The following is a 27750-nucleotide window of genomic DNA, read 5'->3' as shown; positions in this document are numbered from 1 at the left end:
ACTTATTCAGTTTTAGTAGAGGTATTAGGAGCTTATGGTTTATTTTTAACCAGACATCCGTCTTTCATATGGTTCTTCACTTGCAAATTTATTTCTTTTCTTTTGCTTTGCCTTTTCCAGTAGTTTTTTAAAAAATCTAGAATGCTGCTCATTATCAAGGCGGCGAGTTTTCAGTAAAAATTGCTACCTGAAAATTAGTTTTTATTTATACGCATGAAATTAATTATGAAAATGATTGCTTGGCTCATAGTAGAGAGTTCTACGTAGAACTGTATAAATATTTGTATCTTAACCAAATATACCTTCAGATTTGGTGCATTTACCCTCACCTCAGGCGTGCAACAAGTTGACCTGACGTAGAAAGCTAATATCCCAGATAAACTGCCTCCTTTCCCAGCGTCCCTTCCCTGGTGCTTCCTCAACTACTTGTGTCTGAAACCAGCCTGTCAGCGATGCTACGTTCCAGACTAGCAGTTGGGATGGAAACAGGGAGACTCTGGGAGACGCTTTCTGCTATCAGTAATTCCGTATGAAGTTTAAGTATGGCAAATGAGGAGCACTTATTTTTTCTCCTGTGACCAGTGGGGCTTAAATTGTTGCAGACAAACCCTGAACTGGTTCCTTAACATGCAGCACTCCACCGAATTGAGAAACGGTGCGGATGACAGCAAGCCAGGAGGCTACTAAGACTTCCTACATCTTGCGAGAATCTCACAAGTCAAGTCCTCAAAACTGCTTGGATGGTACAAAAGCCGTGGCTCATTTATCAAAGTAAGCACCCTGCACTCCTGGGTGTTGCAGTGACAGTGCTTGGAAGAGCTTTATGAGCAGTGCTCCTTTAACTCACTGTAAGTGAGCTAGAAGGCTCTCAAAGTCCTTTGTGGTTTACTATTCTTTACCTGATTTGGGTATAGGTCCTTGATTGGAATGCACAGTTACAAGGAAATATTTGAGGATGTTTTTTTCCTACTACATAATATTTAATAAGCAACATATGCGTTTAATTTTAAAGGTAAGTGCCAGAAATTTGATTTCTGAATCCTAAGTCTGTTTTAATTTATACAGTGAACAAGTTTGCCAATCCTATCAGCCTACTTTGAGTAAGAATCGTGTACTCTGCACCGTGCGTCACATATGTATTGACTGCAGTAAAACTTGGAATCAGATTCTGGGCTCAGATGTTCTTTCTGTGTCTTTTCATAAGTTTGCGAGATTTAAAAGCTGAGGATTTTCTTTCACCGCAGATGAAACTAGATGATAGCGATGGAACGGGGTAATCAATCAAAGTTATAGAGCAATATACCTGGAGTAGTCATCTAACGCTGAGGAGGCATCCATACGAAATGATGTTCAGAGCTTCGGTATAAAGGTGCTTTTCTTTTCTAAAATAAATTTAGGCAAGCGTTTCCCTCTAGTTTGAACATCTGTCAGCGATTTAAGGATTAATTGATCAATTATAATTGTTAACTCTGTAGGTAGGCCTTCATATACGTACGAAAACATGTAAAAACCATAATAGCATAAAAAGAAGAGTTTTGCAAAACTATCAGTTGAGAGTTGGCAGTACCGATGAGACAAAAAGGGCAAATGTGTTACAGTCATTTACCAGAGGGAATAAATGGGCAGGAAATAATGAGGATACAACCTAAAAATAAATCCCTAAAAACATACATGTGACCCAGGCGGAGAACAAGCCAGCAGACGTGCACGTTATGGACAGTAATGTGATTTCTTTTGAGAGGTTGGAATGACAAACCCACAAGGGGCAGTTTGAATGGACTATGGTAAAATAAAATGGACATGCGAAATGTCCTGCTGCAGATGTCACCGCGAGTGAGGTGCAGAGAGCTGGGAACTGTCGTGCTACTGAAGCGAAAATAAACCAGGCGATTACCTGCATTCCACGGGAGGAAATAGAACATCTGGAAACAGCTTCAATTAGTAAATCTTTAGAGACTAAATTCTAGAATTGCAAAGAAATAGATAAACATAGATAGGTTCTCTGTGGAAAATCTAGTTCTTAATTAACCTGTCCTTATTAATTTGATTTTTGAGCTTAAAGAGTTTAAATCCTTTTTATATTATTTTTAGATCCTAATGTTAACCTTTAATACTTATTTTTTCTTTAGCACAAATTATTCTTATTTTTCTCTTAAAATGTAAACGGCACACACACATATATACACACGCAAAGGTAAAATGTTTCCAAATTATCCAAATTTAATATTCACCTAGACTTATTTTTCCTGTCATTAACAAAGAAAAAGAGCATTTTAACTTTTTATTCTGATTCAGGAAGGATTCTACTTTTTTTTATGCGCAATTCCCCAACCTAAGAAAATTATTTTCCACTCGACTGCAGTATTATTATGACTAATAATATCTGCGAGCCTTACAAATAGCCAAATCACACCATCTTCTCGAAACTAATGGGGTCACGGTGAAAAATCCCAGTAGCCTCAGCAGTGCATATTGGAGCTGAGCCGAGAAGATATAAATCCTATTCCTGACTTGGGAAGTCATTGCATGGGATTTTGCAGTTGGGCTAAATCTAAGTAGGTAGACTCCCTTTACAGTATGTGCCTCAAGATTTCTTTGGAGCTTTCTGTCCTTTTTGTAGGGATGGGATTATGTCTGGAAAAGGACGGAGGGCTGGGAAGGGGCTTTCCTTCCGTAGTCTGCTCTGCTTTTGCTTTCTGCAGCTATCTTAGATTTTTATGAACGTGAAATATTATTTTAATTTGTGTCTGCGCTTTCCTCTTTGTTTCTAATTTTGTCTTTTAAACCAAATATATAGATTTCATTTATTGTTCGTTGCTCAGCTGCCTCTTTAGGCAATAAAAGTTGCAGGGAATTATTATTAGTGTTCATTTAAGAAATGTGCAGGAGTATCCAAATGTAAACTGAAACAAAATACTCAGCTTTTATTACCTTTTTTCTGCTCTTTCTCCGTAAGAGAACTTCAGTCTTGTCTATTCTTCAGGATTAATTGAGAGAGATAACTCGTTCTTTATGAGAGAATGCCTGTCTTTATTCTCTGGATGAGACTGATGCGCCCTTGATTTCTGAGAGCGCAGGAAATAAAGGCTCTGGTCGGGCTGCCTCGACTGGCTTGCCAACAGCCTCATTTCCTGCAGACTTCGCTCTTGCTGTACGTAAGGATGCGTGCGAACATGACATCAACATATAATGTCCTTAAAAACTGAAAACTGTGGCATCGATGCCAGAACCGTCAACCCTGCCTCACTTTCGATGGCCACAGGAGCGTCACGCGCTCTGCAGACACAGTGTTACAGAACAGCAGGAGGAGGAATAATTTTCTCCTCCCTTCCTGACCCCTGGAACCCTCTTTAGAAGTAGGTTCGTGTTTCCTGCTAGCTGAGAGTTGAGGCATTCCTGACTGTCTTGGTTCCTTGTCCAATTTTCCAGTGGCACAGTGTAGACTGGAAGACTTGTTCCGATATTCTTGTGGATTCTCCAGAAATTTACTGTTAAGAAATTGCTCTCTGAGAATAGACTTGACCAGAAAGGCAATCACTCCCTATCGCATGAACCTAAACAGCCTTCAAAAATCATAGTGCTTTTTAAAGAATGTAACAACAGAGAAGTATTCAAATAGTCCAAATTCATTTTCAGTTCATAGTGTTCCAATTTCTGAGGTATTTTATATTTTATTTGGGAATAATACAGTTCAAGTTCATTGTTGTTGCAGTGAAACTGAAAGTTGCCTCCTTGCTGAAAAGCTTGAAAGCGGTTCTTATTCCACTTCTAATGAAGTTAATGGAAATTTTGCAGTTTATTTCATTTGCTGAAAGATCACGTTTACTGTTTCTCTTCTATCTTACAACAGCAGATGACAGGAAAATATGATGGGAGTGATTCCAGGTCTCCTGAGTTAGTGGGCTTTTCAAATTAAAGTCAGTCCTCTGCTATCAATCCTGCTGCTAGAAAACACGTTGAAAATATTCCATGCCTATAAGGTATTGCTTTAAAATGCTGGCAAGTAAGAAAGGAAAAAAAAAAAGCATCATTAAAATCATTAATCCAAGCCCTGACATTGTGGTGCTGCTGGTTTGCCTGTACCTCCTTCAGAAATGTTCATCTAGCCGGTAGCAGGACAAACGTCAGTGCCTGGAACATTCAGAAGATTTGATTTATTTTAATAGCATGCTAATTAGTAGTAGTCTTTTAATACGCTCAATGACACAAATAGGACAGCAGAGCAGCAACTGTTGTGTGGTAAAGGAAATTGCTGAAAGAAAGGTGCTTTTGTGAAAAACTGTTGGGCCTGAAGGGAGGGGGAGGAAAAAAGGTAAGTTGGCAGGAGAGCCGCCTCTAACTAGAAAGTGCATTTCATTCCCATTCATTTGATCAACTTCTTTTTTTTGCTGAAATGAGCATTCACTGCAGAATGTGCAGGGGTGAGAAGGTGTGGGAGCATGGGCTGAAGGTCAGATTGATAGGAGAGTCATAACAAGAGGACCTTAATCACTTCAGGTTTCCTCTCCCTCCGTACTTTTGCGCATTTCTCTGTCTGCATCGATTGTTCAGAAGAGACCTTCTTCCATGGGCACTCATGTATATATGATGAGTTTGCTCTAAATCATTATTTTAATGCTAAAATATTAAAGAGGTTTATACGAACATAAATGCAGCTGCCTATTTTGAAGTGACTGCCATTGTCTCATTCCCTTTGTGTTGGCTTAGTTGTCTTCTTAGAAGCCAAATACATTTTTGAAGAGTCTTGTTGAGGAAGCTGGTCCGTTACGCAAGACCCCACACTACCTCTGCATGGGCATGTAGTTAGGAATACTGGCTGTGTGCATTTCAAAAGATGCCCCAGGCACAAAATCTCTGCAGAAATACATTTCCCTTTTATCAAGAAAGCCTTCTATAGGCTTAATTATTGCGGTCAAAAAAAGCACGCTTTCTCAGGGATATACTACCCACTGATATCGCAAGAATTCATCTCTGCTTAAGTGCTAGGAGGTATGTTCTCAGTGCGCTTACAATCGGGTCGTTATCACCATGGTTATGAGATTTAACTGACTGAAAACTGTAGGCATTTGTCTCATTAATGCCAAATGTTATAGTTTATTTTTGGGAACTGAAAACCCTGCTGCCCAGGGAAACCTGCTCTGTGATAATCTTTGAAAACAAGGCACTTGGGACTCGCCTGCCCGGTTCCTGTCAGATGGCTTCACACATATTTTGTTACTGGTTCTTAGGGGGGTTTGGTTATTAAATAACTTTGTTCTGTGGTATTTTGCTCAGGCTTACAAAACAGGCCTGTGGTTATGATGCTCTTTGCACGTAGGCCATCATTTCTGGACTCTGCTAGCATCCCAGCGTAATCTTTGCATTTGCATTTTGCCTTTCCCTCGCCTGTTTCTCATTTATCTTTTATTGTACACTTCCAGACAAAACATTTTTCAGCTGTGATTTTGGGACTGAACATTGTCACGCTTCTCTGCTTGGGAGATAATTAAAGAAGTGCCACTGCCTTTTCAATTTTGTTTCTATTGTTCCTGAAACAGAAACTATAAAATCATCAGTGATTTCAGTAACATTGGGATCAAACCAAAATTAATAAGTTTTTCACCTTTTTTAGTTAGCCAAAAATGAAATCCTTACATTTGAAAAATTTGAGGCCTTTGGTTACTGAGTACTCAAATTTTGTGTCTGGTTTATAATCTTTGCTGAGGACTTTTTGTTCAGGGTATAAAAAAGCATATGTAATTACATTGCTTAGACCTCTGAATTGAAGTGGCATCCATGGAAAGCTGGAATTTGGATGATTTTATCTGCTTTAGCCTTTCTTTATTATATATTGAGACTATACATTTTGATTCTCTTCCTGCAGTGCATTTTGTATGCAGAAGGTAGGAGGATCAGAGCAAAGGAGCTGAGAGAAAAAGTCTAGGGTACTCGGAAAAGTAAGAGAATGCATAATAGAAATATATAAATTTGAATGAAAACATAATGTTTGGATGCTTATCTATTACTCTATTTATGGAGTATATGTTGTTGTTATTATTATTATTTGAACAGTGTTTTACTTACCTAAACCAATCACGAGTGTCATTTCAAAATCTGAGCTCATTTTTTTCATATATGTAGTTTTCTTTTGACTAGGTGGATTTTTATAAAACCAGTCTCTAAAAAAGAAGCATAAAAAGCTATTTAATGATGATTTTTTTCCTCATTCCACCTCTTGGCACACCTAAATACACCAAGTGCTATCACTCCCATAATGAAAGCAGTGATAGTCTCTACCTATGTCGTGCATTATTCAGATGAAGATACAGGGACACAATAATTATAAAGCTACTTACTAATCTTCCTTATTTTGTGATTTCAGGAGGCGTAAGAATAATAAGGAATAGGAATTGTAAAATTTGCTTTATAGTTTCTGCATTTCATATAACCTTATGAAGCTTTATCACCATTTACACATAAATGGTTGAAAAGGAAAGAGATATCATGTAAAAAAACACCAAGACTAAAATAAATGGTTGCTTAAATAAAGAATTGCATAGATAAATGCTGAGCATAATCTTTCAGAAGTAGGATAAATCTCCTGACAACGTTCACCCCTCTGGCTATTGTCCTCTGGCTACTTATCTTTTTAATTATAGGTGACTGTCTTTGTTCTTGTACAAACAGGTTAGGATTCTGTACATGGGCTGGGGTTACTCCACAAAAAATGACATTTTAGTATGGAATATTAGACCACTTGGTTGGAGAAGGAGAGACCTGAAGGGTCACAGGTAAATGAAAATTGTCCTTCCAGCCATGTCCAAGCCAAATCTGATCCCCATGCAAGAGTCTTTGTGCTGATTCAGGATGATTAGGCAAAAATCACTGTAAATCTGGCCCAGGCATAACTATTAAAGATTGCCAAATGTGTGGAGGGATGAGACATCCTGACTCCATCTCATTTCCTTGTGCAGCTGGCACTCTGCTAACAGGTTTGGCTGGAGCCAGTTCTGCGTGTCCTCTCCACGGGCTGCTGGCATTGCAAAGGGTCTCCTTCTCCACTCTCTGGAACACTAGTTTGAAGTGACGGAAAGGCTCCAAGAGCTTGGAATAGGCTAAGTTTTTGCATTTACTTTGTGAAACTGCAAGAGATCTTGGAAAACTTGATGTCTTGGTGGTTTCAAGAACAGCACAGTCCGGGTGCAGGCACCCCTGGGTGCCGGTGGCAGCACAGGCTCTAAAGGACCCAGGTGAAAGCAGGGAGCTTCCTTCTGGTCCCAGGAATTAATGGTAGTTGTTGGTGTGTCAGTTGGCTGCTCACTGGAGGCGTGTGTTTTGGAAATGAGCTCCTTGACCCCGTAGCCTGGGCTTATTCTCCGGGAGATCCAGAGCAGAATACAATACCTCAAGTAACAGCAAACTCAAGGTTTGGACTCAAGGTGGAGGCGAGTCACCAAAGAAGGGTAAAGATAACCATGAGCTCAGAGAGAGTAAAAGGAAGAGAGCTAAGAATTTCCAGGATACTGTCTGGGACGAGCTTGGGAGGGGGTATGATAGAGGAATCGGTTGTACTTTGGCAGTAAAGATGACTGGGATGATATCCCAAGGCCAACAGTTCCTGCTACGGCTCAGTATTACTTTTATTCTACAATTGCTTTCTTCTTTCTACTTTATCTTGGTATAAAGGAGAAAGAAATATAAACCCATTCATTTTCTACAGCACCCAATCCAGTTTAAAGAATATGCGATTATGGTGCACCCGTATGTCCCAAGGGTTTGGGTTTTTTTGCCTTGCCTCCCTTTACAGGTGGAAAACCAAAGCTCCAGCGCTGCCTGGCCTGCTGCGGGGCTGCGGCTTACAAGTGGGGCATCACAGCACTTCTCCAGAAGGGCTTAAAAAAGAAATTAGCCTTTATAATTACTTTGTTGTCATTTAAGAATTATCTACAAAGTTCTGTGATGCATATAATGCTTTTATTCTACTGTATTTACTCATTTAGCTGACTGCCCATTGCCAAGCCCAGTCCTCAGCCGTTAAGTCTGAGCTTTCCTTGTGGCCATTTGGCTTTGATCAATTTAGCTGTATTTTGGTTCTGGGGTCATGGATCCAGTGATTACAACAGACAGGATGTCTAGAGTTTTATGTCTAATCCTACCTTAGCCCTGATGAAAAAAATACCCCACCGCTACCACAGTTATAAAGGCAGCTCATAAAAAGGTTTTTACTTCTGAATCCTGCTGTGCTGCGTGGGGAAAGTTAAAGTTGTTTTTTTCCCCATGATTTCCACAAGGAGTTGCCACGTGTACAAGTTTCATCAGTGAAAATCACAGTCCTGTTTTTTATGAACGCTCTTCATTAAACTCATTCTGATTCTCAGAGCTATGGAGAAATAAATTGTCTTGAGCCTGCTGGTCAGCTGAAGCGTTTGTAAGAGTTCACTGTGATGGAAACAGCACTCCCATAATTTTGTGGTACCAGTAAAACATTACTTTTGGTAATTAAATTGAGCTGCTTCACCTTAATTAGGTCTGAATTGTACCGCCAGCTGGATTAAAGAGATACTTTATGAAACGAACTTCTGAACTCCTTAGTCTGTCTTGAATAACACAGCAAATGCTTTTCCATTCCCTCACCATCAGGTAACAGAAACGCGGACTGGTCCTCTTGGCTGCAGTAACTATGACAACCTAGATTCTGTCAGCTCTGTTCTGGTTCAGAGTCCTGAAAATAAGATTCAGTTGCAAGGTATGTAGGTGCAATTTCATTAATTTGTTTTGGAACAGGATGACATTTATCACACAATTTGTTTTTCTTTCTTCCACCTCATAAAAGGTCATTTTCCTGGTTTTTGTGTGTGTGAAGTAAGTACGTTCTGGACAAAGTGAGGGAAATGTCAGTAACTCGTGTTGCCTTTGGAATGGAAACAATTTCTGTACGCATCAGGAAATAATTTGAATAATACTGTTAACATTTTACAGCCCTATTTAGCAACCACTTTCACCAAGCAGGGAGTGACATTTAGTGTGCTCAGCCCACTTTGCGCCTGCGGAGTGGTGGTTTACACCTCGTGCAGTCGGCCCACGGAGACGAGCGGAGTCACCAGTGGAGCACAGGATGGATTTTCAAAGACTCCAGTGGCTGCTCCTGGGAATTAAAATAAAGCCTGGAAGGTTGGGCATCTCGCTCATTAGAAAAAATAATAGGAGTTACGTGTTAAAAAAAGAAAAAAAGAGAGAGAAAGCTAAAGGGAAAAGGAAATAAAGGAAGAAGAGAGGCATCCTTTCTAATTAATTTTTTTTTTTGTTAATTCCAGTAGATGCATTTTCCAACCTGCATATTAAATACATAGATGTTTTTTAACGTTCACCCTCAAGGGCATTGGGCCCTCAATAATTGTTCTTTCTGGTTACACAAATACAGCTATGCTACTGCTGTGAAAACAGACCAAATTATCTTTAATTTATGTACTTGTGTATACCTCTGTGTATGTACAAGGGGACAAGAACAGTTCTTAATTTGCAGTTAGAAGGAGCTGCACAATTATTTCCAGTTTTAAAAGTTTTCTGTATTGGTCCATAAATCAGTTGGACATGGAGTGCGGAACTGTTGCTGATTATTGAGAACAGCTGTCAGGGAAGGATTATCTTCCTCTTTAAAACATCGCTGCTGGTTTTTTTTTTTGCTCTCAATTCTCTCTCCCCAGCATAGGTTAAAAGCCATAAAAACATAGAATTGTTTCAGAGATGGTATGTATTTATCTTGAAAAGAACTTGTCACTGTCACTGAGTGCAATGAAGCATCTCCAGTAGTCATTTTCCATTTTTAATGGTCTCCAGTGTATACACGCTGTTTGTCAGATAAAATTTGGGGAAATGAACTTTGCTTCCCTCAGACAGTGGTTTGGTCCATGCCATTGACTTGTCATTATGAGAAATATCTCATCAGAACTCTGTAAACAATATCATGGAAGGATTGAGCAAGACTCGAGGTTGCTTATCTGGGCTTGCTTTTCCTTTGGCAACGTCGAGGGTTTTCACAGGTAAAGGAGTGCATTGAAAAGTTTGCTCAGGTAACAACAGTTTTACAAACTCCGACATGAGGCAGAAGAAAGCACAGACAATTGTGATATAATTTTCAGCTTGGAAGGGTTACGAAATTACAACTATCATTTTTATGTACCTAAAAATAGGGGATAAATTGCTATGAAATTTTCCAGGTGCTTATGTAGAAGAAACCTACGTCACAAATAACCAAAACATATGCTGAGACATCACTCGGCCTATGAATAAGCTCCACTGTTTCCAAAGATATTTTTTTAATCACAGAAAATAATAACAAATAAAAATGAAAAATCTCTAATGTACCTTGTAGTGTCTTTTTGATTGGTTGATTACTATTGTAGCTAGAGTGATAGATAGCTGGTTAGTTAAAATACTTCTACATAACATACTCCTCACTGGGATCAGGTAAACAATGGTCAAAAGTTTCAGATGAGTAAGTTTTGATTTCTTGTCACTAATGTTTTGAATTAATGATTCACTTTTTCTGTTGTTTCGGCACATCAATGTGTCATGCTTTTGGGTGTCATCACAGGGTAAAGTGTGAAAACACTTTGCAAAAGGATTTGTGACATAGCAGGAGGTTTTTGAAAGACCACGCGAGCTGGACTTTGCACCCTTTCTCCATCCTAAATGTTTAGTAGATTTAAGAATTAATTTTCTTTTTCAAGGTTTTATAGCCCTACCCATTGTATCCCCATGACGGTCCTTTAATACCAATGTTATAAGAAATGAAATATCAGCCAAATTTTATTTTTCTAAATTCTTGCCCAGCTCCGTTTTTTCCATTCTTCTTTGTTAGTCTCTACTGAATCATGGAGAGATAACTGGAATTATTTAGCTGTATCTTGTTGTGTCAAATGCAACATGGCAAACAAGTCCAATATGGAATGGAACTGTTTCCCTTCACACCTATTTTTCTGATTATACTGTCTTTACTCTGCCTTTCGGGGTTGCTCTCCCTTCGTCAGCGCTCTCACAATTTGCATTAGCCGCTAGTACCAAGATTATAATTCAGCTGCATGATTCCCTGCTGCAAAGCTCTGACTGCTGAGGCTGTTCATTCAGCAGTTCTTTACGAGGAGAAGTTGATGTAATCCTTTCTTTCTGTTTCTGACAATCCCCTAGAAATAAATTACACCGGTAAATGCTCTATCTGAGAAATACAGGTTACTAGCTACTGAAATGGATATTGCACACCGAGAAGGAAATGTAAGGAATATATCTAAAATAAATTCTTAAGGAAGGAAATATGTGACAGTGAAAATGCCAGACAGGTGTGGAGATTGTTTGGAAAAAGCTGTGTAATTTTCTTTTTAATTTTTCGCTTGTTTGTTACATAGGTTGGGGAAGGTGCTTGGCTCCAACATTCCTTTACATTTAATAACATTATATTTACTCTGTTTCCTTCAGGTCTTCAGGTCATCCTGCCTGAATATCTGCAAGAACATTTTGTCCAGGCAGCTCTGAGCTACATCGCCTGCAATTCCGAGGGGGAGTTCATCTGCAAGGACAATGACTGCTGGTGTCAGTGTGGTCCCAAATTCCCAGAATGCAACTGTCCTTACATGGACATTCAAGCCATGGAAGAGAATCTGCTCCGCATAAGTGAGACGTGGAATGCATACAACAGTGAATTTGAAGAATCTGGTGAGATGCTTTGTAAAGATTTGTCTGTTTGGGTGTACCTTGTGAAAAGTGTTCATACAACAGACTCCATCCGAGTTCTTCAGGTTGGTTCGGATGTCTAAAGCTAAACATACTTAAATGCATCTTGGATCTAATTCTTATTTATTATAAAATTCTGATAGGCAATGCTGTCCTCACCTCATGATGATCTGCTGTCTGTAATTACAGCAAGATCTAGGCAGGCTGTGTTCAAATATTTATCTGTAATAATTTGTAGAGTCCAGGGCTGTGAGGACCTGGTCTCTATGGAGCAAGAAGTGTTCTGGAGGACACGCCTTGTGAGAGGTGGCTGAGGGACTTGGGGTTGTTTAGCCTGGAGCAAAGGAGGCTGAGGGGAGAGTTCATCACTGTCTACAGCTGCCTGAAAGGAGGTTGTAGTGAGGTGGGTGCTGGGCTCTTCTCCCAAGTGATAGGAAATAGGATGAGAGGAAACAGCCTCAGGTTGCACCAGGGCAGGTTCAGACTGGACATAAGGAAAAATTTCTTCACTGAAGGAGTTCTCAGGCACTGGCAGAGGCTGTGCGGGGAGGTGGTGGAGTCCCCATCCCTGGAGGGGTTTAAAAGACAGGTAGATGAGGTGCTCGGAGATACATTTTAGTAGTAGACAGGTATGGTTGGACTTGATCTTAGAGGTCTTTTCCAACCAAACAGTTCTGTGATTCTATGAGGCATAAAGCAGAACAAATGAGCAACAAAGTCAGGTTATACACTTTATATATTCTGTGGTTTTATTCTGCAATGCATCTGCTGCTTTATTTCACATCCGTTTTTCAGTGTTGGGTCAAATTTTTTCCCGTACTTCCCGTTTATCCTGTCCCTCCAGGGACACCATGAAGCTGACTTGGAGAGCACAGCTGGCCCTCGCTATACCAAGTAGTTAACAGTTAATCCCATCTTAGTTGACAGCTTGCTTTTTCGTACGGTTTCTGTTTAAACTGGACCTATCCATGTTGTCTCCATGTTTACCAGCATTTGTGCCACACTGGTTTTCTCTAAAGCGTCAAGGTTTGCTTCATGTATCATTTCACTTGTCCCGATCATCAGAACTTCCAGTCCCATAAAGAATGGGAACCACAGGTGTAATCAGCTCTGAGCCACTGTTTTCACAACTCACTTGCTCAGTGATGTCAGTAACAGCTGTCTAGCCAGATGGTGGGAAAAGTCAGGAGAGCTCAGCAGACCTGGGAGAAATCACCGAGAAAAACAAAAGAAAAGAGGGAAATAAGGAAGAAGCAGAAAAACACAAAAAAAATCACAGTTTTTCGTGAGTTGTGTCAGACAGGTTGTGTTTTCCCAGTGCCTGTTTTGATATCTTTAGGCTTTTCCAGACTCGTGCTATAATTTGCCACTTTCCAAAGTTGGAGAAGTGTATTAACGGAAGGGTACGGTTTTGTTTGACGTAGTTTGTCCTATTTGAATGGAATGTGGTGCTGTTCAGCGATTGAAGAATGCCATTTGATGGCGCCGACATAAGAGCAATTTTAGTTAAGCTGAAAAAGCCCACATATCTGAATCTATGGAGGAGTCTTATTGCGAGCTCTATAGGGGCATCAAATTACTTCTGAGTTTGAATAGCTGTCAGCTCCGTGTATAGTCCTGTGTTCAGGACTGAGACATGAATGTCAGGAGGAAAATGGATAAGAGTTAAATTCTGTGCTTTTGAAAAAGGCTTTTCAGCTGTGCTGTGCGAATCATGAAAATGGCAACTTTGCATATGTCTGTCAATGAGGCAATCGCTAGTAGATGTGGTTACTAAGAAGTGTGAAATACAGATTAATAACTTCATTAAGTCATATGCCACAGCCACCCTTTAGCCCTTGAATTATTTGAATTATTTTTTGTCTAAGAAATATACAAAGCGTGATTTCCACATCTCACAGGTACTTTAGCAAATCTCTGCTATTTACTTATAAATTGCTTTGCGTAAAGCTATTAGTGGGAAGATGAGGTAGATGACCTTGCCTGTGTATGGGTCTGCACTTTGTTGAAAACGTGTTGGCATGTGAAATGTTGATACATCGCTAAGGCACTGCACATTCAGCCTCCCTCCATCAATCACGTATCACCGTCTGAAAACTCTTCTGGTTCTCTCACACGTGGTCTGTGAGCATTTAAAGTGAGTTCAGAGACATATTCTGAGAATTTAGCTCGTGAAATATTTAAATTGTGAAAAATACTATTAACAAATCTCAGCATGATCTCATTCATGTTAATAACATGTTCTGAGAACAGAAGTGCCCTTTTTTTAGACAAAAGTAATGTTTTAAATAGATATTGTATAGTTCTGCTGTGAGATGTATATCCTCTAGGCTTCATCCAAATCGGTGGCAGTCAGCTTTTGACAAAAGAGGGTGTTGCTTTATTCTAGTTAATTTATAAGGAAAACAAATTAGCTCTACAAGAGTAGGGTGAAAGCAGGCCAGATTATTTTAGTAATTTAGAGACCGAATGGACAAGGGACTGGACAATCCCTGGCACTAACTACTGGCCTCTGGTCAGCTACGAACTGCAGAGAAATGAATGAATGAATCTCATTCTTTGACGCTATGAAATCCAGATTCAAGTAAAGTTAAATACAAGTGTAGTTACTTCTAACTTTTCTGCCTTTCAAACCTTTCCTTGCCTTACGTATAACAAAATAGTCCTCTGAATCCAGAAACAAATTTTATCCCTAGATAATCACCTGTAAAATTTACTGGGTTTACTTGAGGTCCTGTTATCTGCAGCCAGAATTTAGCCTAAAGAGGAAGAAGTAAATATTCTATTTAAGACGATTCATTTACTGGTGGTATTATCTCTCCTTTTGTTTGTTCAAGATTAAAATAACCAAGGAATAGAGTTTTTAAAAGAAAAAAATGGCAGTTCTTCAGTGCCTACATCCCATTTGAAATCAGTGGGTGGCTAAATTTAGTTTATGCTTTTGAAACTCTTAATCTGAATTTCCAGAAGTAAAGAGAAGGGGGAAAGGAGTAGGGGAAGGCAACAGGACTGCTTTCTCTACAGCCTACCCATCTCTTCCAAATTAAGCAATTTACGTTATTGTGTTACCTTTTAAATCATGACACATGAAAGAAAAATGTGTGTCGTTAGAAGTCAAAGGTCCTGTACACTATAGATACAACTGCAAAAAGGCAATCATTTAGTATGACCGCTTCATGCATACGTGAACATCCCCAGGCACCAGGACCTGCTGGGGGCCAGAAAGCAGCTTGGCAGAAAAGGACCTGGAGGTCCTGGTGGATGCCAGGGTGACCGTGAGCCAGCAAGGTGCCCTTTGCCGCAAAGAAGGCTGGTGGTATTCTGGGCTGCATCAAGAGGAACGTTGCCAGCAGGTTGAGGAGAGGGAATCCTTCCCCTTTCTTCAGCACTGTTGAGGCCACATCTGGAGTGTTGGGTCCAGTTTGGGACTCCCCAGTACAAGAGAGACACGGACATTCTGGAGAGAGTCCAACAAAGAGCCACAAATGTGGCGAAGGGACTGGAACATCTCTTCTATGAGGGAAGCGTGAGAGTTGGGGCTGTTCAACCTGGAGAGCAGGAGGCTCATTGGGATCTTATCAATGTGGGTGAATACCTGAATGGAGGGTGTGAAGAAGACGGAGGTGGGTTCTTTCCAGTGGTGCCAGTGACGGTACCAGAGGCAGTGGGCCCAAACTGAAACACAGGAGGTTCCATTGAACATCAGGAAACACTTCTTCACTGTGAGGGTGACAGAGCAGTGGTACAGGCTGCCCAGGGAGGTTGTGGAGTCTCCATCTTTGGAGGTATTCAAGAGCTGTCTGGCCATCACCTAGGTCAGCTGGGTCTGGGTGGCAGGGATTTGAACCAGAGGTCCTTTCCCTCAGCCATTCTGTTACTCTGTGATCAAAATCTTTTCCTGTTTTCACATAGGACGACTCGGGTCTGCAATTTGCGTGTGCCGGTGGCGATAATTCTCTTTTGAGCAACTACAACTATTGCAGATTAGCTGACCAAACTTATTCCCACTCAGAATTTGTAATTCATTGTTATGAGCAGATTTCACTCAGGCTCCTCTGTCACCATTTAACAATTCAAATCCCATTTTAGAGGACGTGGAGCAGTATGCTATCATCTCCCAGTAAATTTTGATGGCTTTTTCATCTCTCTATCCACCCTCTAAAAATACATAGTTGATCACTGTTAGCTCAATGAGCTTCCTATAACCTCTTAATATCAAGGAATGTACTAAGTTCTCAAAAAAATTACAAGAGCTACGTTAAATTGTTTACTTGGAATCAACTGCTTATTCTTTATCGTATCTTGTGGCCTTCAGACTCAGCTACTACCCTTGCATATGAGCAGCTGTTTCCTCGTCAAAAATCCGTACTAAACCTGTTCCACCTTTATTAAGAAATTTCATTAGTTTCTTGAGGCTTTTGAAGCTCTGTTCTTATCTAACAAATGGCCTAAAAATATCACCTCTAAAGGAAGCAAGCAGTGTTTTCTTTACCCGTTTGTGTGCATGAAACGAGGCTTTCACAGGAATTTGTAGCCTAAAAGGATAACCTGCTGTTATCCCAAGACACCACATTTCACTGGGTTCCCAGAAGATGGAGTCCACCCACGTTAGTTAGATTGAGGAGCTGCAGTCCTTACTTGTATTCCTGTAGCACGCTCGACCTTTTCAATGTGGTGTTCTTTTAATATTACCAGTTATCCTGTACCTTCTGTCCCTAATCCCAGGAGCATGGAAGTATGTAGCTCCTCCTCCTACCTCATCCTCTTACTGAACTTTATCTTTCCATTTCAGGAAAGTGCTTTGACCCAAGCACTCAAGTGCTAATTGGTTTCACACAGTAAGGAGCACCAAATGGTTTCTTGAAAACCATTCCTACATTTTTGAAGTACATAGGACTTTCACCTATTATAGTTACAGCAGTAAATGCTGTTTGAGAATATGTTGTCTTGTCACACATCACTAATCTTGGACATTTGGGGCACTCTCTTGGTATGATAATATAGAAAATAAGCAAATTCTGCCCTGCAACTCAATGCCTGCCTGGCAATTCCGTATTTTAAAGAGATTACGGCCCACTGCTCCGAAACACCAGAGGCGTAAGGACCCATAGAACCATGCAAAGGCTCTGGATGCTGACAGCACAGATAAGAATTTGATCGTGCGTTGTCTGTACCATAATCCAGGTGTGGTGTGGTTGGCTGCTGAGTGCCGTTGAAAACCTGTCCACCTCATTTAAACAATTTAAATGGCAGCAATTTTCTTTTAAGGCACTCTGCTCAGTGACTTCCAAACGAAATTTGTAGCAGTCCGTGTTGCAACTTAATTTTATTTTTCTAAATTAAAAAGGCTATTAAAATAGATAAGGATGTGGATGATAGGGTTGTTCAAACAATATTAGATAACAAAAGGGCATTTTCATAATTTCTCTTTTTTATCACTAGCATTTATGAGAGCTCCTGGAAATGTGAAAGTAAAATCTTCCATGCAAGCATTTATTTTCACATAGCTTATGTGCAGTGGCAGCTTGCTGCCTTGTCTCCAAGTGCGGAGCAGTTGATATTTTTTCCCCTTGAAGGCAACAAAATCTCTTTGTGAATATTTCCTTGAACAGCATGGGATGAGATGTGCACAAATATTATGAGCTATATTTTCAAAGTAGCTTTGAAATGGAACTTAAATTCTTTCAAACGTTTAGTTTAAATACAAAATACTGTGGAAGGAAATAGCACTCCTACAACAAATTGGACAGAAGTTTTACTGTCATAGTTGAGCTTAAAGATGATTCAGTGAAGCACTGAAATATGTGCTTATTTTAATCATTTGGAGCCCATTAACTTCGTAGATTTGACTTGTGTGCTTAAACGTTCAGCATCAGCTTAACTAGGTCAGAGACGGAGCGGTCTAGGACCTTGAAGAGCTGGACCCACTGAACACAAAATCTCTTCATGCTACCAGACATGTGGCTTCGCAGGTGTAAGTAAACATCACGAGTCATCCTGTAAATGTTTTGAAATGTATACTTCCACAGCTTTAAAAGAGAAACTTCGATGCTCAAACTGCAGAGGTTGATTTTTTTTTTCCAATCACTTCCGTATCTGCCTTACAGAGATATTTCAGAAGGTAAATTTCAATATCACTGAAAGTGAAAGCAGTCTAAATCCAGCCAAAGTAAATGGATACTAACTTTCACTTTAATATTTGCTGAAACTATTTTTCATTGTGCATCCATTGCTTTGACTGCAAAGTACTAGATGAAGTGAATTGCTGTTGCAAGCTATTTCTTCTTAAATCCCTGGATTCACTGGATTTGGACTTCATGTCTAATGCATTTCATAATTCCCTAATAACTGCAGGATGTCTTGCTATTGAGCATTGGTTAGCCTTTACATGTACTGACTTAAAATCATCTGAAAAAATCCAGTTTTAAAAGGTTCACCTAAAAATTAGATCTGAATCCTCAGTTAATGCATAGCACTACACAGAAAGTTACCAAAGTTTTCTTGTTTGCATCATAGCATAGATTGCTTTTGAGACTTTAAAGTCCTGCTTCCTCAGTTCAATTACATTTTTCTATTTCTTTATAATGATTGAATTAATGATGTTCCCAAAATCCCTTGTATGAAAGAATTGGATTTAAAAGGCTGAAGAAAGCAGGTTCTAACAGAGGAGATGATAAGCTTATTACTGAATTAAATATCAGTAATACCAAAGATGAGGGAGTTCAGGCATCCCATTCTTTTTTGGGGGGTAGCATTTGCATCTTATATAATTACTTTTATGTAAAATCTACAGAAAGTAATAGGAGAAAGCATCTCCACCATTCCGTAATCGTTAGTGAGATTTAGAGAATTATCCGTTTAATATTGTCATGAATTTATATCTCCATCTTGTAAACGGCAAAATGTCATAGGAGTGGAAAACCACCGCATTTTGATGATAGGTTTTCTGAACTGTCTCCCTTCTCCTTCAGTTCATGTTTTCCCACGTGAAATACGAGCATACTGTAAAATGTCAACTTGGAAACAAGAAAGGCTCTTTCCATTAAGGGCATCTACTTCTCTAGTCTGCAGATCTGTTTTGTGAAAACCAAGCACAACAGAAACTCAGAGCTGGGCGTTAGTGTTCTCTCACTGTTGAAGTTAATATAGGTCTTAATCAATTGAAACTTCTACGCAAAGTTGGCCATTATTTTCACTGTTGAATATTAGTAAAAGGCAGAATATGTTTCAATTCACAGTTTGCGTTTTGGGATTGTTGACGTTCTTGCTGTGTAGACATCTGAGTTGTTTGAGTCACAAGGGTCTCCAGTGATTGCCCAGCCGTTTGTGGTCAGAATGTGTATCAGTATAAAACCGTGTGCTGATCCCAGGCTTCAAAACTGTTCTGCTGTTTGTTGTGAAGAATGGAGATGCTTACTCTCACCGTGAAGGCGGTTTCCAATACTCCGGCTGCAAACCATGGTAAAATACAGTAAAATCAAGACTAGAGATTACGATTGGCACTGACGTGGCAGTGCAGATGCTCAGAGGAGAGTTCTTTACACCCTCTGCTAGCCTCATGAATTTGCTACAGATGGGCAGCGTTGCCTTTATGATTATTGAGGCTGTAAAGAAGCTGTAAAGGAGGAATTGTAAAATTGTTCCAAAGAAGTCAGATATTGGCTATGACAGTCACACAGTCAACACGTGTATCCAGAGAAAATGATCGAATTTGATCTCAAAATCTACCCAAATCTCTGTTTCTCAGAAAAGAGAATTTTACAGTTCTTACTCTTGCACTTGGAAACTCTTAGATGTTGAGCACACAGTAACACATCTGTGGAGTCTTTTTCCTTTCAGTCAGTTTGAGGAACAATTAAAATGGTAGAGTTAGCCAGAGTAACCAGACTTATTTAAGCTACTAAAAAGAAACTGAAGATGTCTCTGCTCATTGCAGGAGGGTCAGACGAGGTAAATTTAAAGGTCTTCTCGAACACAAACTATTGTATGATTCTGTGAAATTTTATGCTTCAATAAAGCAGATAAAAAACTAGTCAGTTAAACAAAATTTAAAGTTAAATCTTTAACTTAGATTTAAAAGGATTAAATTTAAGGTTAAAGTAAAAATAAATAAAATAGCGTGAATACTTTTAAATGGATTGTCTGGGGTTGAAGAGATAGATCCTAGATGTCAGGTTGCGAGAATGTATTGTGATGAGAGCTAATGAAAAAATCTTCGAGATGAATGTGAATCACAGCAAAAAGACACAGGAAACCTGGGGGAAAGAAGTTGGCCTAATCAGATAAGTACTAGCTTTTTTATCACTTCATACACTGTTGTAAGTTGAAGGGATGCAGGAGGTGTCCTTCACGTGGTTTTTTGTTCTCCCCCAGACAAACATTTTAATGTATTGCTGTGATTACAGTGTGTTTTTTTTCTGATGGGTGACTCCAGCAAATTTAAAGCAAGTGTGAATTGAGTGTGTGATGTTTAACAATCCTTCTGTTTAGCCAGAAAAATCTAATATAACTTTGCCATTCCAATAATATAACTTTGCTGTCCCTCTGGTGTCAGTTCTTTCTGAAAACTGCTTTAGCAGAAGTGGGCGCTCTGCGGTTCGTTTTCATTGCCTCTCACTATCTTCAAAGCAAAGTCACCTAGTTAACATGTAAAAATGTGGGGTTTTTCCAGTTGCCAGGCCTGCAGGTTTACTACATCATGTAGGCATCAAGCAGGTTTCTGGCCTTCTCCCTTACCACCAGCAGTAATGACAGCCATAAGAGCTAAACAATGTCCTCAATAACTCATGAGTAAACCAGAGTGATAATGTTTTAATTTTTTTCAGACTGCCATTTAATCACTAGGTGAAAATTATCTTGTGTCGGTAGGGTTCCTTCTGAACTTTCTAGTACAGGAGGGGGGAAAAAAGAGAATCTGCATTCTAAGATAGACAGTTTAAACCAGTTAGTGTAGCAAGTGTCCAAATTGCTAAAAGTGAGTAAAAGGGCAGAAAGGAACTGCAGGTTTAATTTGGAAATGTCAATTTAAACATAGATGTTGCTATACGTGCACTCAGATTGGAAGAAACTTCTTGCAAGTATAATGGCAGAAAAGTGCCCAGACTGACTTTCAGACTCTGTGTTGAGATTCTGAGTCCTAAATAACGTTGCAAGATGTCTAGATTTGATTTGGCACCACAGACAGGCTGTAGATTTAGAGTCCCACACTGTCATTTGCAGTGAAGACAGTTTCTACTAGAAGTTCTCTTACCACATTCCAGTGCCATGTCACTGCTTTTCCAGGTACTGTGTTTCAATTCAAACACGTGCGTCATAGGCTTGAAAGTGAAATCTGGAATTAAAAGTGAGCACTGGAGGATTTATTCAATTTATAAAATCAACAGATTTAACCTTGCTCTCTAATAAGCATTGTTTTCATGGATTCAGAAGAATCGGAGAATGTAGCTGTTGAAGGGCCCTTGCAAGCTCATCGAACGCGGCAGACACAACCACGATTGCACAGGTCATTCAGGTAGCACAGTCTGTCTCTCTGTTGACTAGAATAGACCGATGACAACACAAAGTGAGTCTCATTTGAAATCTTAATTGAAACACTCCTTGTGAAAAGTCTGAACAGACTCACTGGCAGTTGAAGGTGCTTTTTAATCACTGAGAATAAAGACTTCAATCAATATGGTTCAAACTATTTGCCCCTGAGCAGTAGAGCGGTGGTTTGTTTTAAAACAGTGCTTACGGCTTCAGGCTCAAGGCCAAGAAAACTTAGCCCCCTGAGTTCTTAATATAATTATTGTTTTCTCCATTATCTGGCAAGGGTGTTAATTTGCCTCCCAGTAATTAACTTCCCTGTGTGGTTGTCAGAAAGTTTAATCAATGGCATGAACAGTTACAGCAAGCTGTCATTCCTTCTGTGACCAGTGCTCCTCTCCCACCCCTGTGGAGGTGTCACTGTTCGATAACAGGAACAGGTGGAATGTGCATAATTTCTTCAGAGTCAAGGTCTAAATTGTGCATCTTCTACTCCAAAAATGAAGGCACAGCCAATCAGACCCCGGCAATGTAATTGCCTCTGTTCCAAAACTCAAAGCGTTATACGACTCCTGCTAAAGCAGCACCTGCTGAATGAACTTATTAAAGTCGTACATGGCATTGCATTCTCAGACACTTTAAACATTGCCATGACATTGTAATAAGAGGAGGAGCAGAAGGCTTGATCTAATATAATTCCATTTATGTCCACTATGTACAGGACATAATGTAATTCCCTTCAAAGCTAGTGACAAAACCCCTCTTTCTTGGTGGAATTCCAATCTGCCTTGGCAGCTTTGGACTTTCTTTATTAAGACGGATGTCACTCTGCGGTCTCTCTTTTCTTCTAGGGCAGCGTTGTCTGTTCTGATTCGTAGCTTCTTAAATCTTCTCTCGGAACAGCTTAACACTGGTTATTTACTTCAATGCTTTTTCCAAGAACGCTATTCAGCTCTACTCGTTTCCTTCCCTGAACTGCCCTGCTGTGATGCGTTACATATTTATTTACCTCACTCCATTTCAAACTGTAGGAGTTACTCGCACGATCAAGAGTGAGCCAGGTAACTTTTGGGGTGACAGAGGTTATGTCTAAATCCAGACATAAGAATTCTGTCCCATGTGTTATGTGCCTTCACAGTGCTATGGTAAGATAATAGCTAACATTGGGCAGAAATGGAACGTCCATCCTGCAGGATGGACGTGTGGTCCTGTAGTTTATCCTGTGGTAAAACAATCAAAACTTTTACCAAAAAAATCCAAAATAACCCATAGATAAATTTACGACAAAATTTTTTTGGGGTGTTTACAGTGAATTCCAAGGGGCACCCATTTTGAAGGGTAGTAGGAACATGAACATCCTTACAAGTGAAAGGAACCAAAGTCACACCCAGATGAAAAACTGACAGGATGAAAGGAATGTCCTTCAAATGATGGGATTTACAGAGACAGCTCCTGGAGTCTGTTTTTTTTTTCCTCTGAAAAGTGAACTTGCTGTCAAGGAAATATTTCAATTGAGAAACAAGTCATTTCTGGATTATAGGAAATGTGAGACCTGTGAGTTTGCGCCAGAGTCTAGGGAAAGTTATTATCTCCTGCCTACTAAAACTGCTGAATTAATCCCTGATTTGCAGGATGATGATATTCTACCTTTACTACCAAGTATGACTCTGCATTTTTTTCCTCTTAATCTGAGGAGAGGCAGAATCCTAAGGCCTATGAGGAAAAAATCTCGGTTTTCCTTTTCCTTGTAGCAGGTTGACATTGCTTGTGTTCACTACATATGCAAAAAAATACATGTTTGAGGTCTGTATCTCCCAGAGCGCACACGCTCCATCTTCTGTGTCCTTCAAAAAGTTTAAAGGAGGAGAAGCTTTTGGAGAAGCAAATGTTCTAATTGTAGGGAGAGCTGAATGATTTAACCTGCCTGGGAGCAGGGGTGGAATTCAGCTTTACTCGCTTTTCTGTGAAGAAATAAGATTGTTTCAAGCTGAAGTCTTATGCTTCCTTGAACTGGATTGTTTTCAAACATATATTTCTTGGAACACAGCTGCTACTTCTTTGACAAATAAGTAATGTGTCGTGAGCAACTAAAATTCATTGCAGCATAAAACCAAATATATGTTCATTTTAGTACTTTGTTTTCTCCGCGCTTTTGAGTCATGGTGAGATGTTTTAAGGAAAAAACATGTATCTTTTATAAATCTCTTCAATAATATCTACACAATATTGAGGCAGCAGCTGTATGCAGCCACTGGAGAGGGAGCTCCTGTTGCTTCTTATTCTACAACCTACCAGCTTGGTGGTTCCAGGTTTCAGTTTACAGCTGACTCTGATATTTAACTTGCAGTCATATTTATTGCCCTGATTACAATTAAAAGCATCGTTATGGGAAAGGAATGGTAATACCATGGTCACATTATTAACGTGGAAGGGTTTTCGCGCACAGTACTGTTAGGGAAAAAGTGTGGGAAACACTATGAGGGAACTATGAGGTCTTTTCTAGCAGAATTCTTGCTCCTCACACTAATTGCAGCTAACATGGGGGATACCAGGGAGGGTGCAGTTGACTGGAGCCGTAAGCAAATGTATTATTATTATTATTATTATTATTATTATTATTATTATTATTAGTTATACATGGCAACAGTTAAATTTGGGGTCTATTGTGCTAACTGCCCTATAAAGATATAATGAGAAAGACTCTTCTCTGAAGAACTTCCAGTCGGAACAGAGCAGACAGTTGATGGGCAGCAAAGACAAAGCTTTATCTACAAAATATTACAAAAAAAGAGCAGCTGTTTTCAAAAAAGCTCCAAGAATAATCTTTGAGTAGTTGCAAATCAATGTGGGGTTTTTGATAGAATACAGTAAAGCATTCTGACCTTCATTTTGAAATGTTTTTTTGTGTCATTTCTTACTTTATAACCTTTATGTTACAATACAGAATTAAAGGTTGACATAAAATGTAAAATTTCTGTTCTGTCAAGGTGAAGTATTTTGGCTTACTCGAAGTGGAGTAAAACAAGAGAACCTTTTGCTGTTCCTTTTAGAGGTTTACAGAGGACTCAGAAGCGTTTGGAGAATTTTAGAGAATTTCAGAAGATTTAGGTTGCATCCTAATTTTGGAATGCTGGAAGTCCTTTCACAAAATGGATTTTCTACGCTCTGCACAGTTCTACTTAAGAGACTTCTTTGTTGTGAAATGAATAGCTTTAGCAGCTTTCCTCAGCTTTTGTGTGGAATTAATTGGTAGTTTTCTTTCCAGCTTCTAACCTATAACAACAAAAAATTTATATTCAATAGCAGCTTATTTACAGCATCAGCAGATAAGGTCAGCGCTGAAACGGGCACAGAGGTTAAGCACATGGGCAGAGCAGGGCTGGATGCTTACTTTGCTGCTGTGTGTCATCTTTTCTGTAGGTAAATAGATTACTGGAGTTACCAGAGATATTTCCTCGGTGGTTTTCAATGACAGCTTTTGGTCTATATTTCTTGCTGGCTCCGACTGTTGCTCATTTTCCTTTTGCAATACTATCTGTTTTTTTTGGCTTGCTCTTAGGATGAATTGTGCCAAAGGAGTGCTGGAGTCCTATTAAAACCACGTGTAGACAAAAGATTAGCATAGACAAGGAGACAGGTTATGTTGAAAAAACCTCAGCCCCTGAACTGAACTGAAAATACAGCTGAAACGTTTCTTTTCATGTAAATTTTTGAGTTCCTTTAAGCAGTTATTCGTCTGACAGGCAGCAGTCTGGAAAGGCATTACTACAGGCACCTGCCTTTGGAACCTCGTCTCATGAATCGCTCTGCAAAGCTCAGGGGAAGATGACAAAAAGAGAGAGTATCTGCGCAGAGGCGCTGCAGAGCTGAGCACGCGAATCCCCAGGCGTTGGGTGGGCAGCGCCTGCATTCCAAGTGGTAAATGCAGAACGTCACGGTGGGGGAACGGGAGGCTGACTGCTTCTGGAAGCAGGAAGACAGCTCCTTTTGCACTCATAGATCTGTGACTGCAGAGTAGGTTCAGTGTTCTGGTGGCAGAATGATGCCTCTGGGGAGCCACCAGAACCGGCCAAGCGGAGCCTTCGTGCAGGCACCAAAGAGCAGTGGGGGACAACATCTAAAGATGAAAGTGCCCCTCTGCCAACTCAACCTGCTCTCTGAGGAGTATTTCTGGGGGCTTTGATCTGGGATTTTGAAGAGAGACCAGTGAGGCTCATTTGGCTCATCTTAGACTATTATTCCTTACTGCTTATCTGTATGAGCACCAACAATACTGCCAGAGGAGAGCTGGAGTGCGTCAGCAGCAGCTCCATGGCTGAGGTCCATATGGTGTCTTATTGGTTCTATTAAGTAAAGAAAAACTCTTCCTTAGGAATACATGGTGCAGGATGACAGTAACTGTCACTCTGCAGGGGAAGTTGCTGGGGTGGCCTCTTCTGAGAAGATGCCAGATGCCGCTCCTGCGTCAGACAGAGCCAGTGCCAGCCAATTCCAAGCAGACTGACTGCTGCCCAAAGCTGAGCCCTTTGGTGATGCTGATGGCACCTCTGTGGTACCGTATTTAAGAAAAGATAAAAAACAATGTGCAGCAGCTGTGAGAGGGAGGAGCGAGAGAAACAGCCCTGCAGACACCAGGGTCCGTGAAGAAGGAGGGAGAGCAGGTGCTCCAGGTGGTGGATCAAGCATTCACCTGCAGCTTTTGAAAAAGTCCATGGTGAAGCTGATTGTCCTTCTGCAGGTCATAGAGGACCACAGGGAGCAGATAACCACACTGCAGCCCATGGAGGACCCCACATGTCAGCAGGTGGAGATGTCCTGCAGGAAGCTGCAGCCCATGGAGAGGAGCCCGTGCAGGAGCAGGTTTTCTGGCAGGACCTGTGGCCTTTGGGTGACCCATGCGGGAGCAGTGTGTTCTTGAAGGGATGTACCCTGTGGGAAGGATCCATGCTGGAGCAGTTCATGAAGGACTATATCCTGAGGAGGGACCCTGCACTGGAGTAGAGGAACAGTGGGAGGTGGAAGAAATGGCAGAGAGGAAGTGTTATGAACCGACCACAGTCCCCATTCCCCATCCTCCTGCATTGTTTTGGGAGAGGAAGTAGAAGAGTTGGGAATGTAAGGACTGAATTAGAGCCTTGCAATAAGGAAGGGCTGGGGAGAAGGCGTTTTTAGTTTTGGTTTGGTTTGGTTTTTTCCCTCCCTCACTGTCCTACTCTGTTTCTAATTGGCAACAAAATAATTTTCCCCATGTGGAGTCAGTTTTGCCCATGTCGGTAACTGGGAAGTGATCTGCCTGTCCTCATCTCAACCCATGAGCAATCGCATCTTATTTTCTCATCCTGTCCTGTTGAGTAGGGGAAATGAGAGAGCAGCTGGCCAGCATTAAGCGAGCATGAGGGACGTGAGGAAGAACACGGTGACAGAGTAAATCATGTCTGACCCACCTCATCCTTTCAATGATAAAATGTGGATTTATGGGTAAGGGGCAAGCGATGGATGTCTTTTACCTGCATTTTGGTAAGAGACTAGATATGGAATCTGGCCATACAAGTGGATTGTCACCTATTTATTTGCCCTTCCATCCATCCAGGCAACAGTCATAAAGTAGAAAATGAGGAGTTCGGACTGTAGGTAAGGTACAACTTTCTCTCCATTAAGACAGTTGAATCTTGCTTACCCAAGTGTGTCTCCATCCATGGCAATTTCTAAGGCTCTACTGGACCAAATCCTAAGCAACTTGGTCTGGTGTCAGAATAACCTGCTTGGAGCCCAAGGTCCCATCAAGCCCAGATTAACTTCTGATTTGTCATTGTGATTTAATAAGAGAGATGGGCTTCCCAAAGTAGCAGTGGTCATAAAGAGTGGTGGTAATTTGCAATTAATTCTCATTGCAAGTATGAGAAACAATGAAATGCAACATAGAACATGAATCCATTTCAACTAATTTTGAAATGGTATCAGTCGCTCTCGTTTGGAGTAGCATGTGAGAATATATCATTTATTGTGCAGACGTGTACTACCGCACCGTCACTCATTAAAGACTGATTGATTTTTGTCAATTTGCCTTGAGCCCACTCTAACACTTTGTTCAAGCCTAAGCAGAACAGTTTTCCCATGAGATATTATGTACAGACAGACTGTGATGGCAGAATGTTAATACCTTTAGAGCAAGTTAAGGAGGTTGATGGAAAAAGAGGACGTATGTACAAATGACAGATTTTACAGACAAGGCTGAAATGTCACAAATGCTGTCAATCAAACTAATGATCATACACCATCTCATTCACTGCAAAATTTGTCAAAGATTTTTTATTGTTATTCATAGATAAATAGGGAGAAAAATGTTTCATTAGAGCATAATTTAGAGAAATGACAAAACAGCCCATTTCAATTGCTGTCTAATGGTAGATTTTGACATGATAATATGATGTAAAAAGTGGTTTTCTCCTACAGAGATAGTTTTACTGAGTTTTATTAAATGGAAAAACCGCTGCAGTCCAAATCCTTATTCATTTTAGA

The 27750-nt window shown here is 40.2% G+C and overlaps 1 protein-coding gene across 2 annotated transcripts in view; it reads left to right on the top strand.

The window, feature by feature from the left end:
* The window catches only part of BRINP3 (BMP/retinoic acid inducible neural specific 3), a 195297-nt gene that overhangs the window by 130870 nt on the left and 36677 nt on the right, over positions 1-27750 (top strand). For both annotated transcript variants that reach the window (XM_054073474.1, XM_054073473.1), the window contains 2 exons: positions 8620-8725; positions 11452-11688. In XM_054073474.1, the coding sequence (XP_053929449.1) occupies positions 8620-8725; positions 11452-11688 (343 nt within the window). The remainder of the gene's footprint in view (positions 1-8619; positions 8726-11451; positions 11689-27750) is intronic.

Source organism: Cuculus canorus, chromosome 8 (genome assembly GCF_017976375.1).
Source record: "Cuculus canorus isolate bCucCan1 chromosome 8, bCucCan1.pri, whole genome shotgun sequence".
Lineage (NCBI taxonomy): Eukaryota > Metazoa > Chordata > Aves > Cuculiformes > Cuculidae > Cuculus > Cuculus canorus.
Note: the sequence above shows the minus strand (reverse complement) of the source record. Positions and strands in the feature narration are given on the sequence as shown.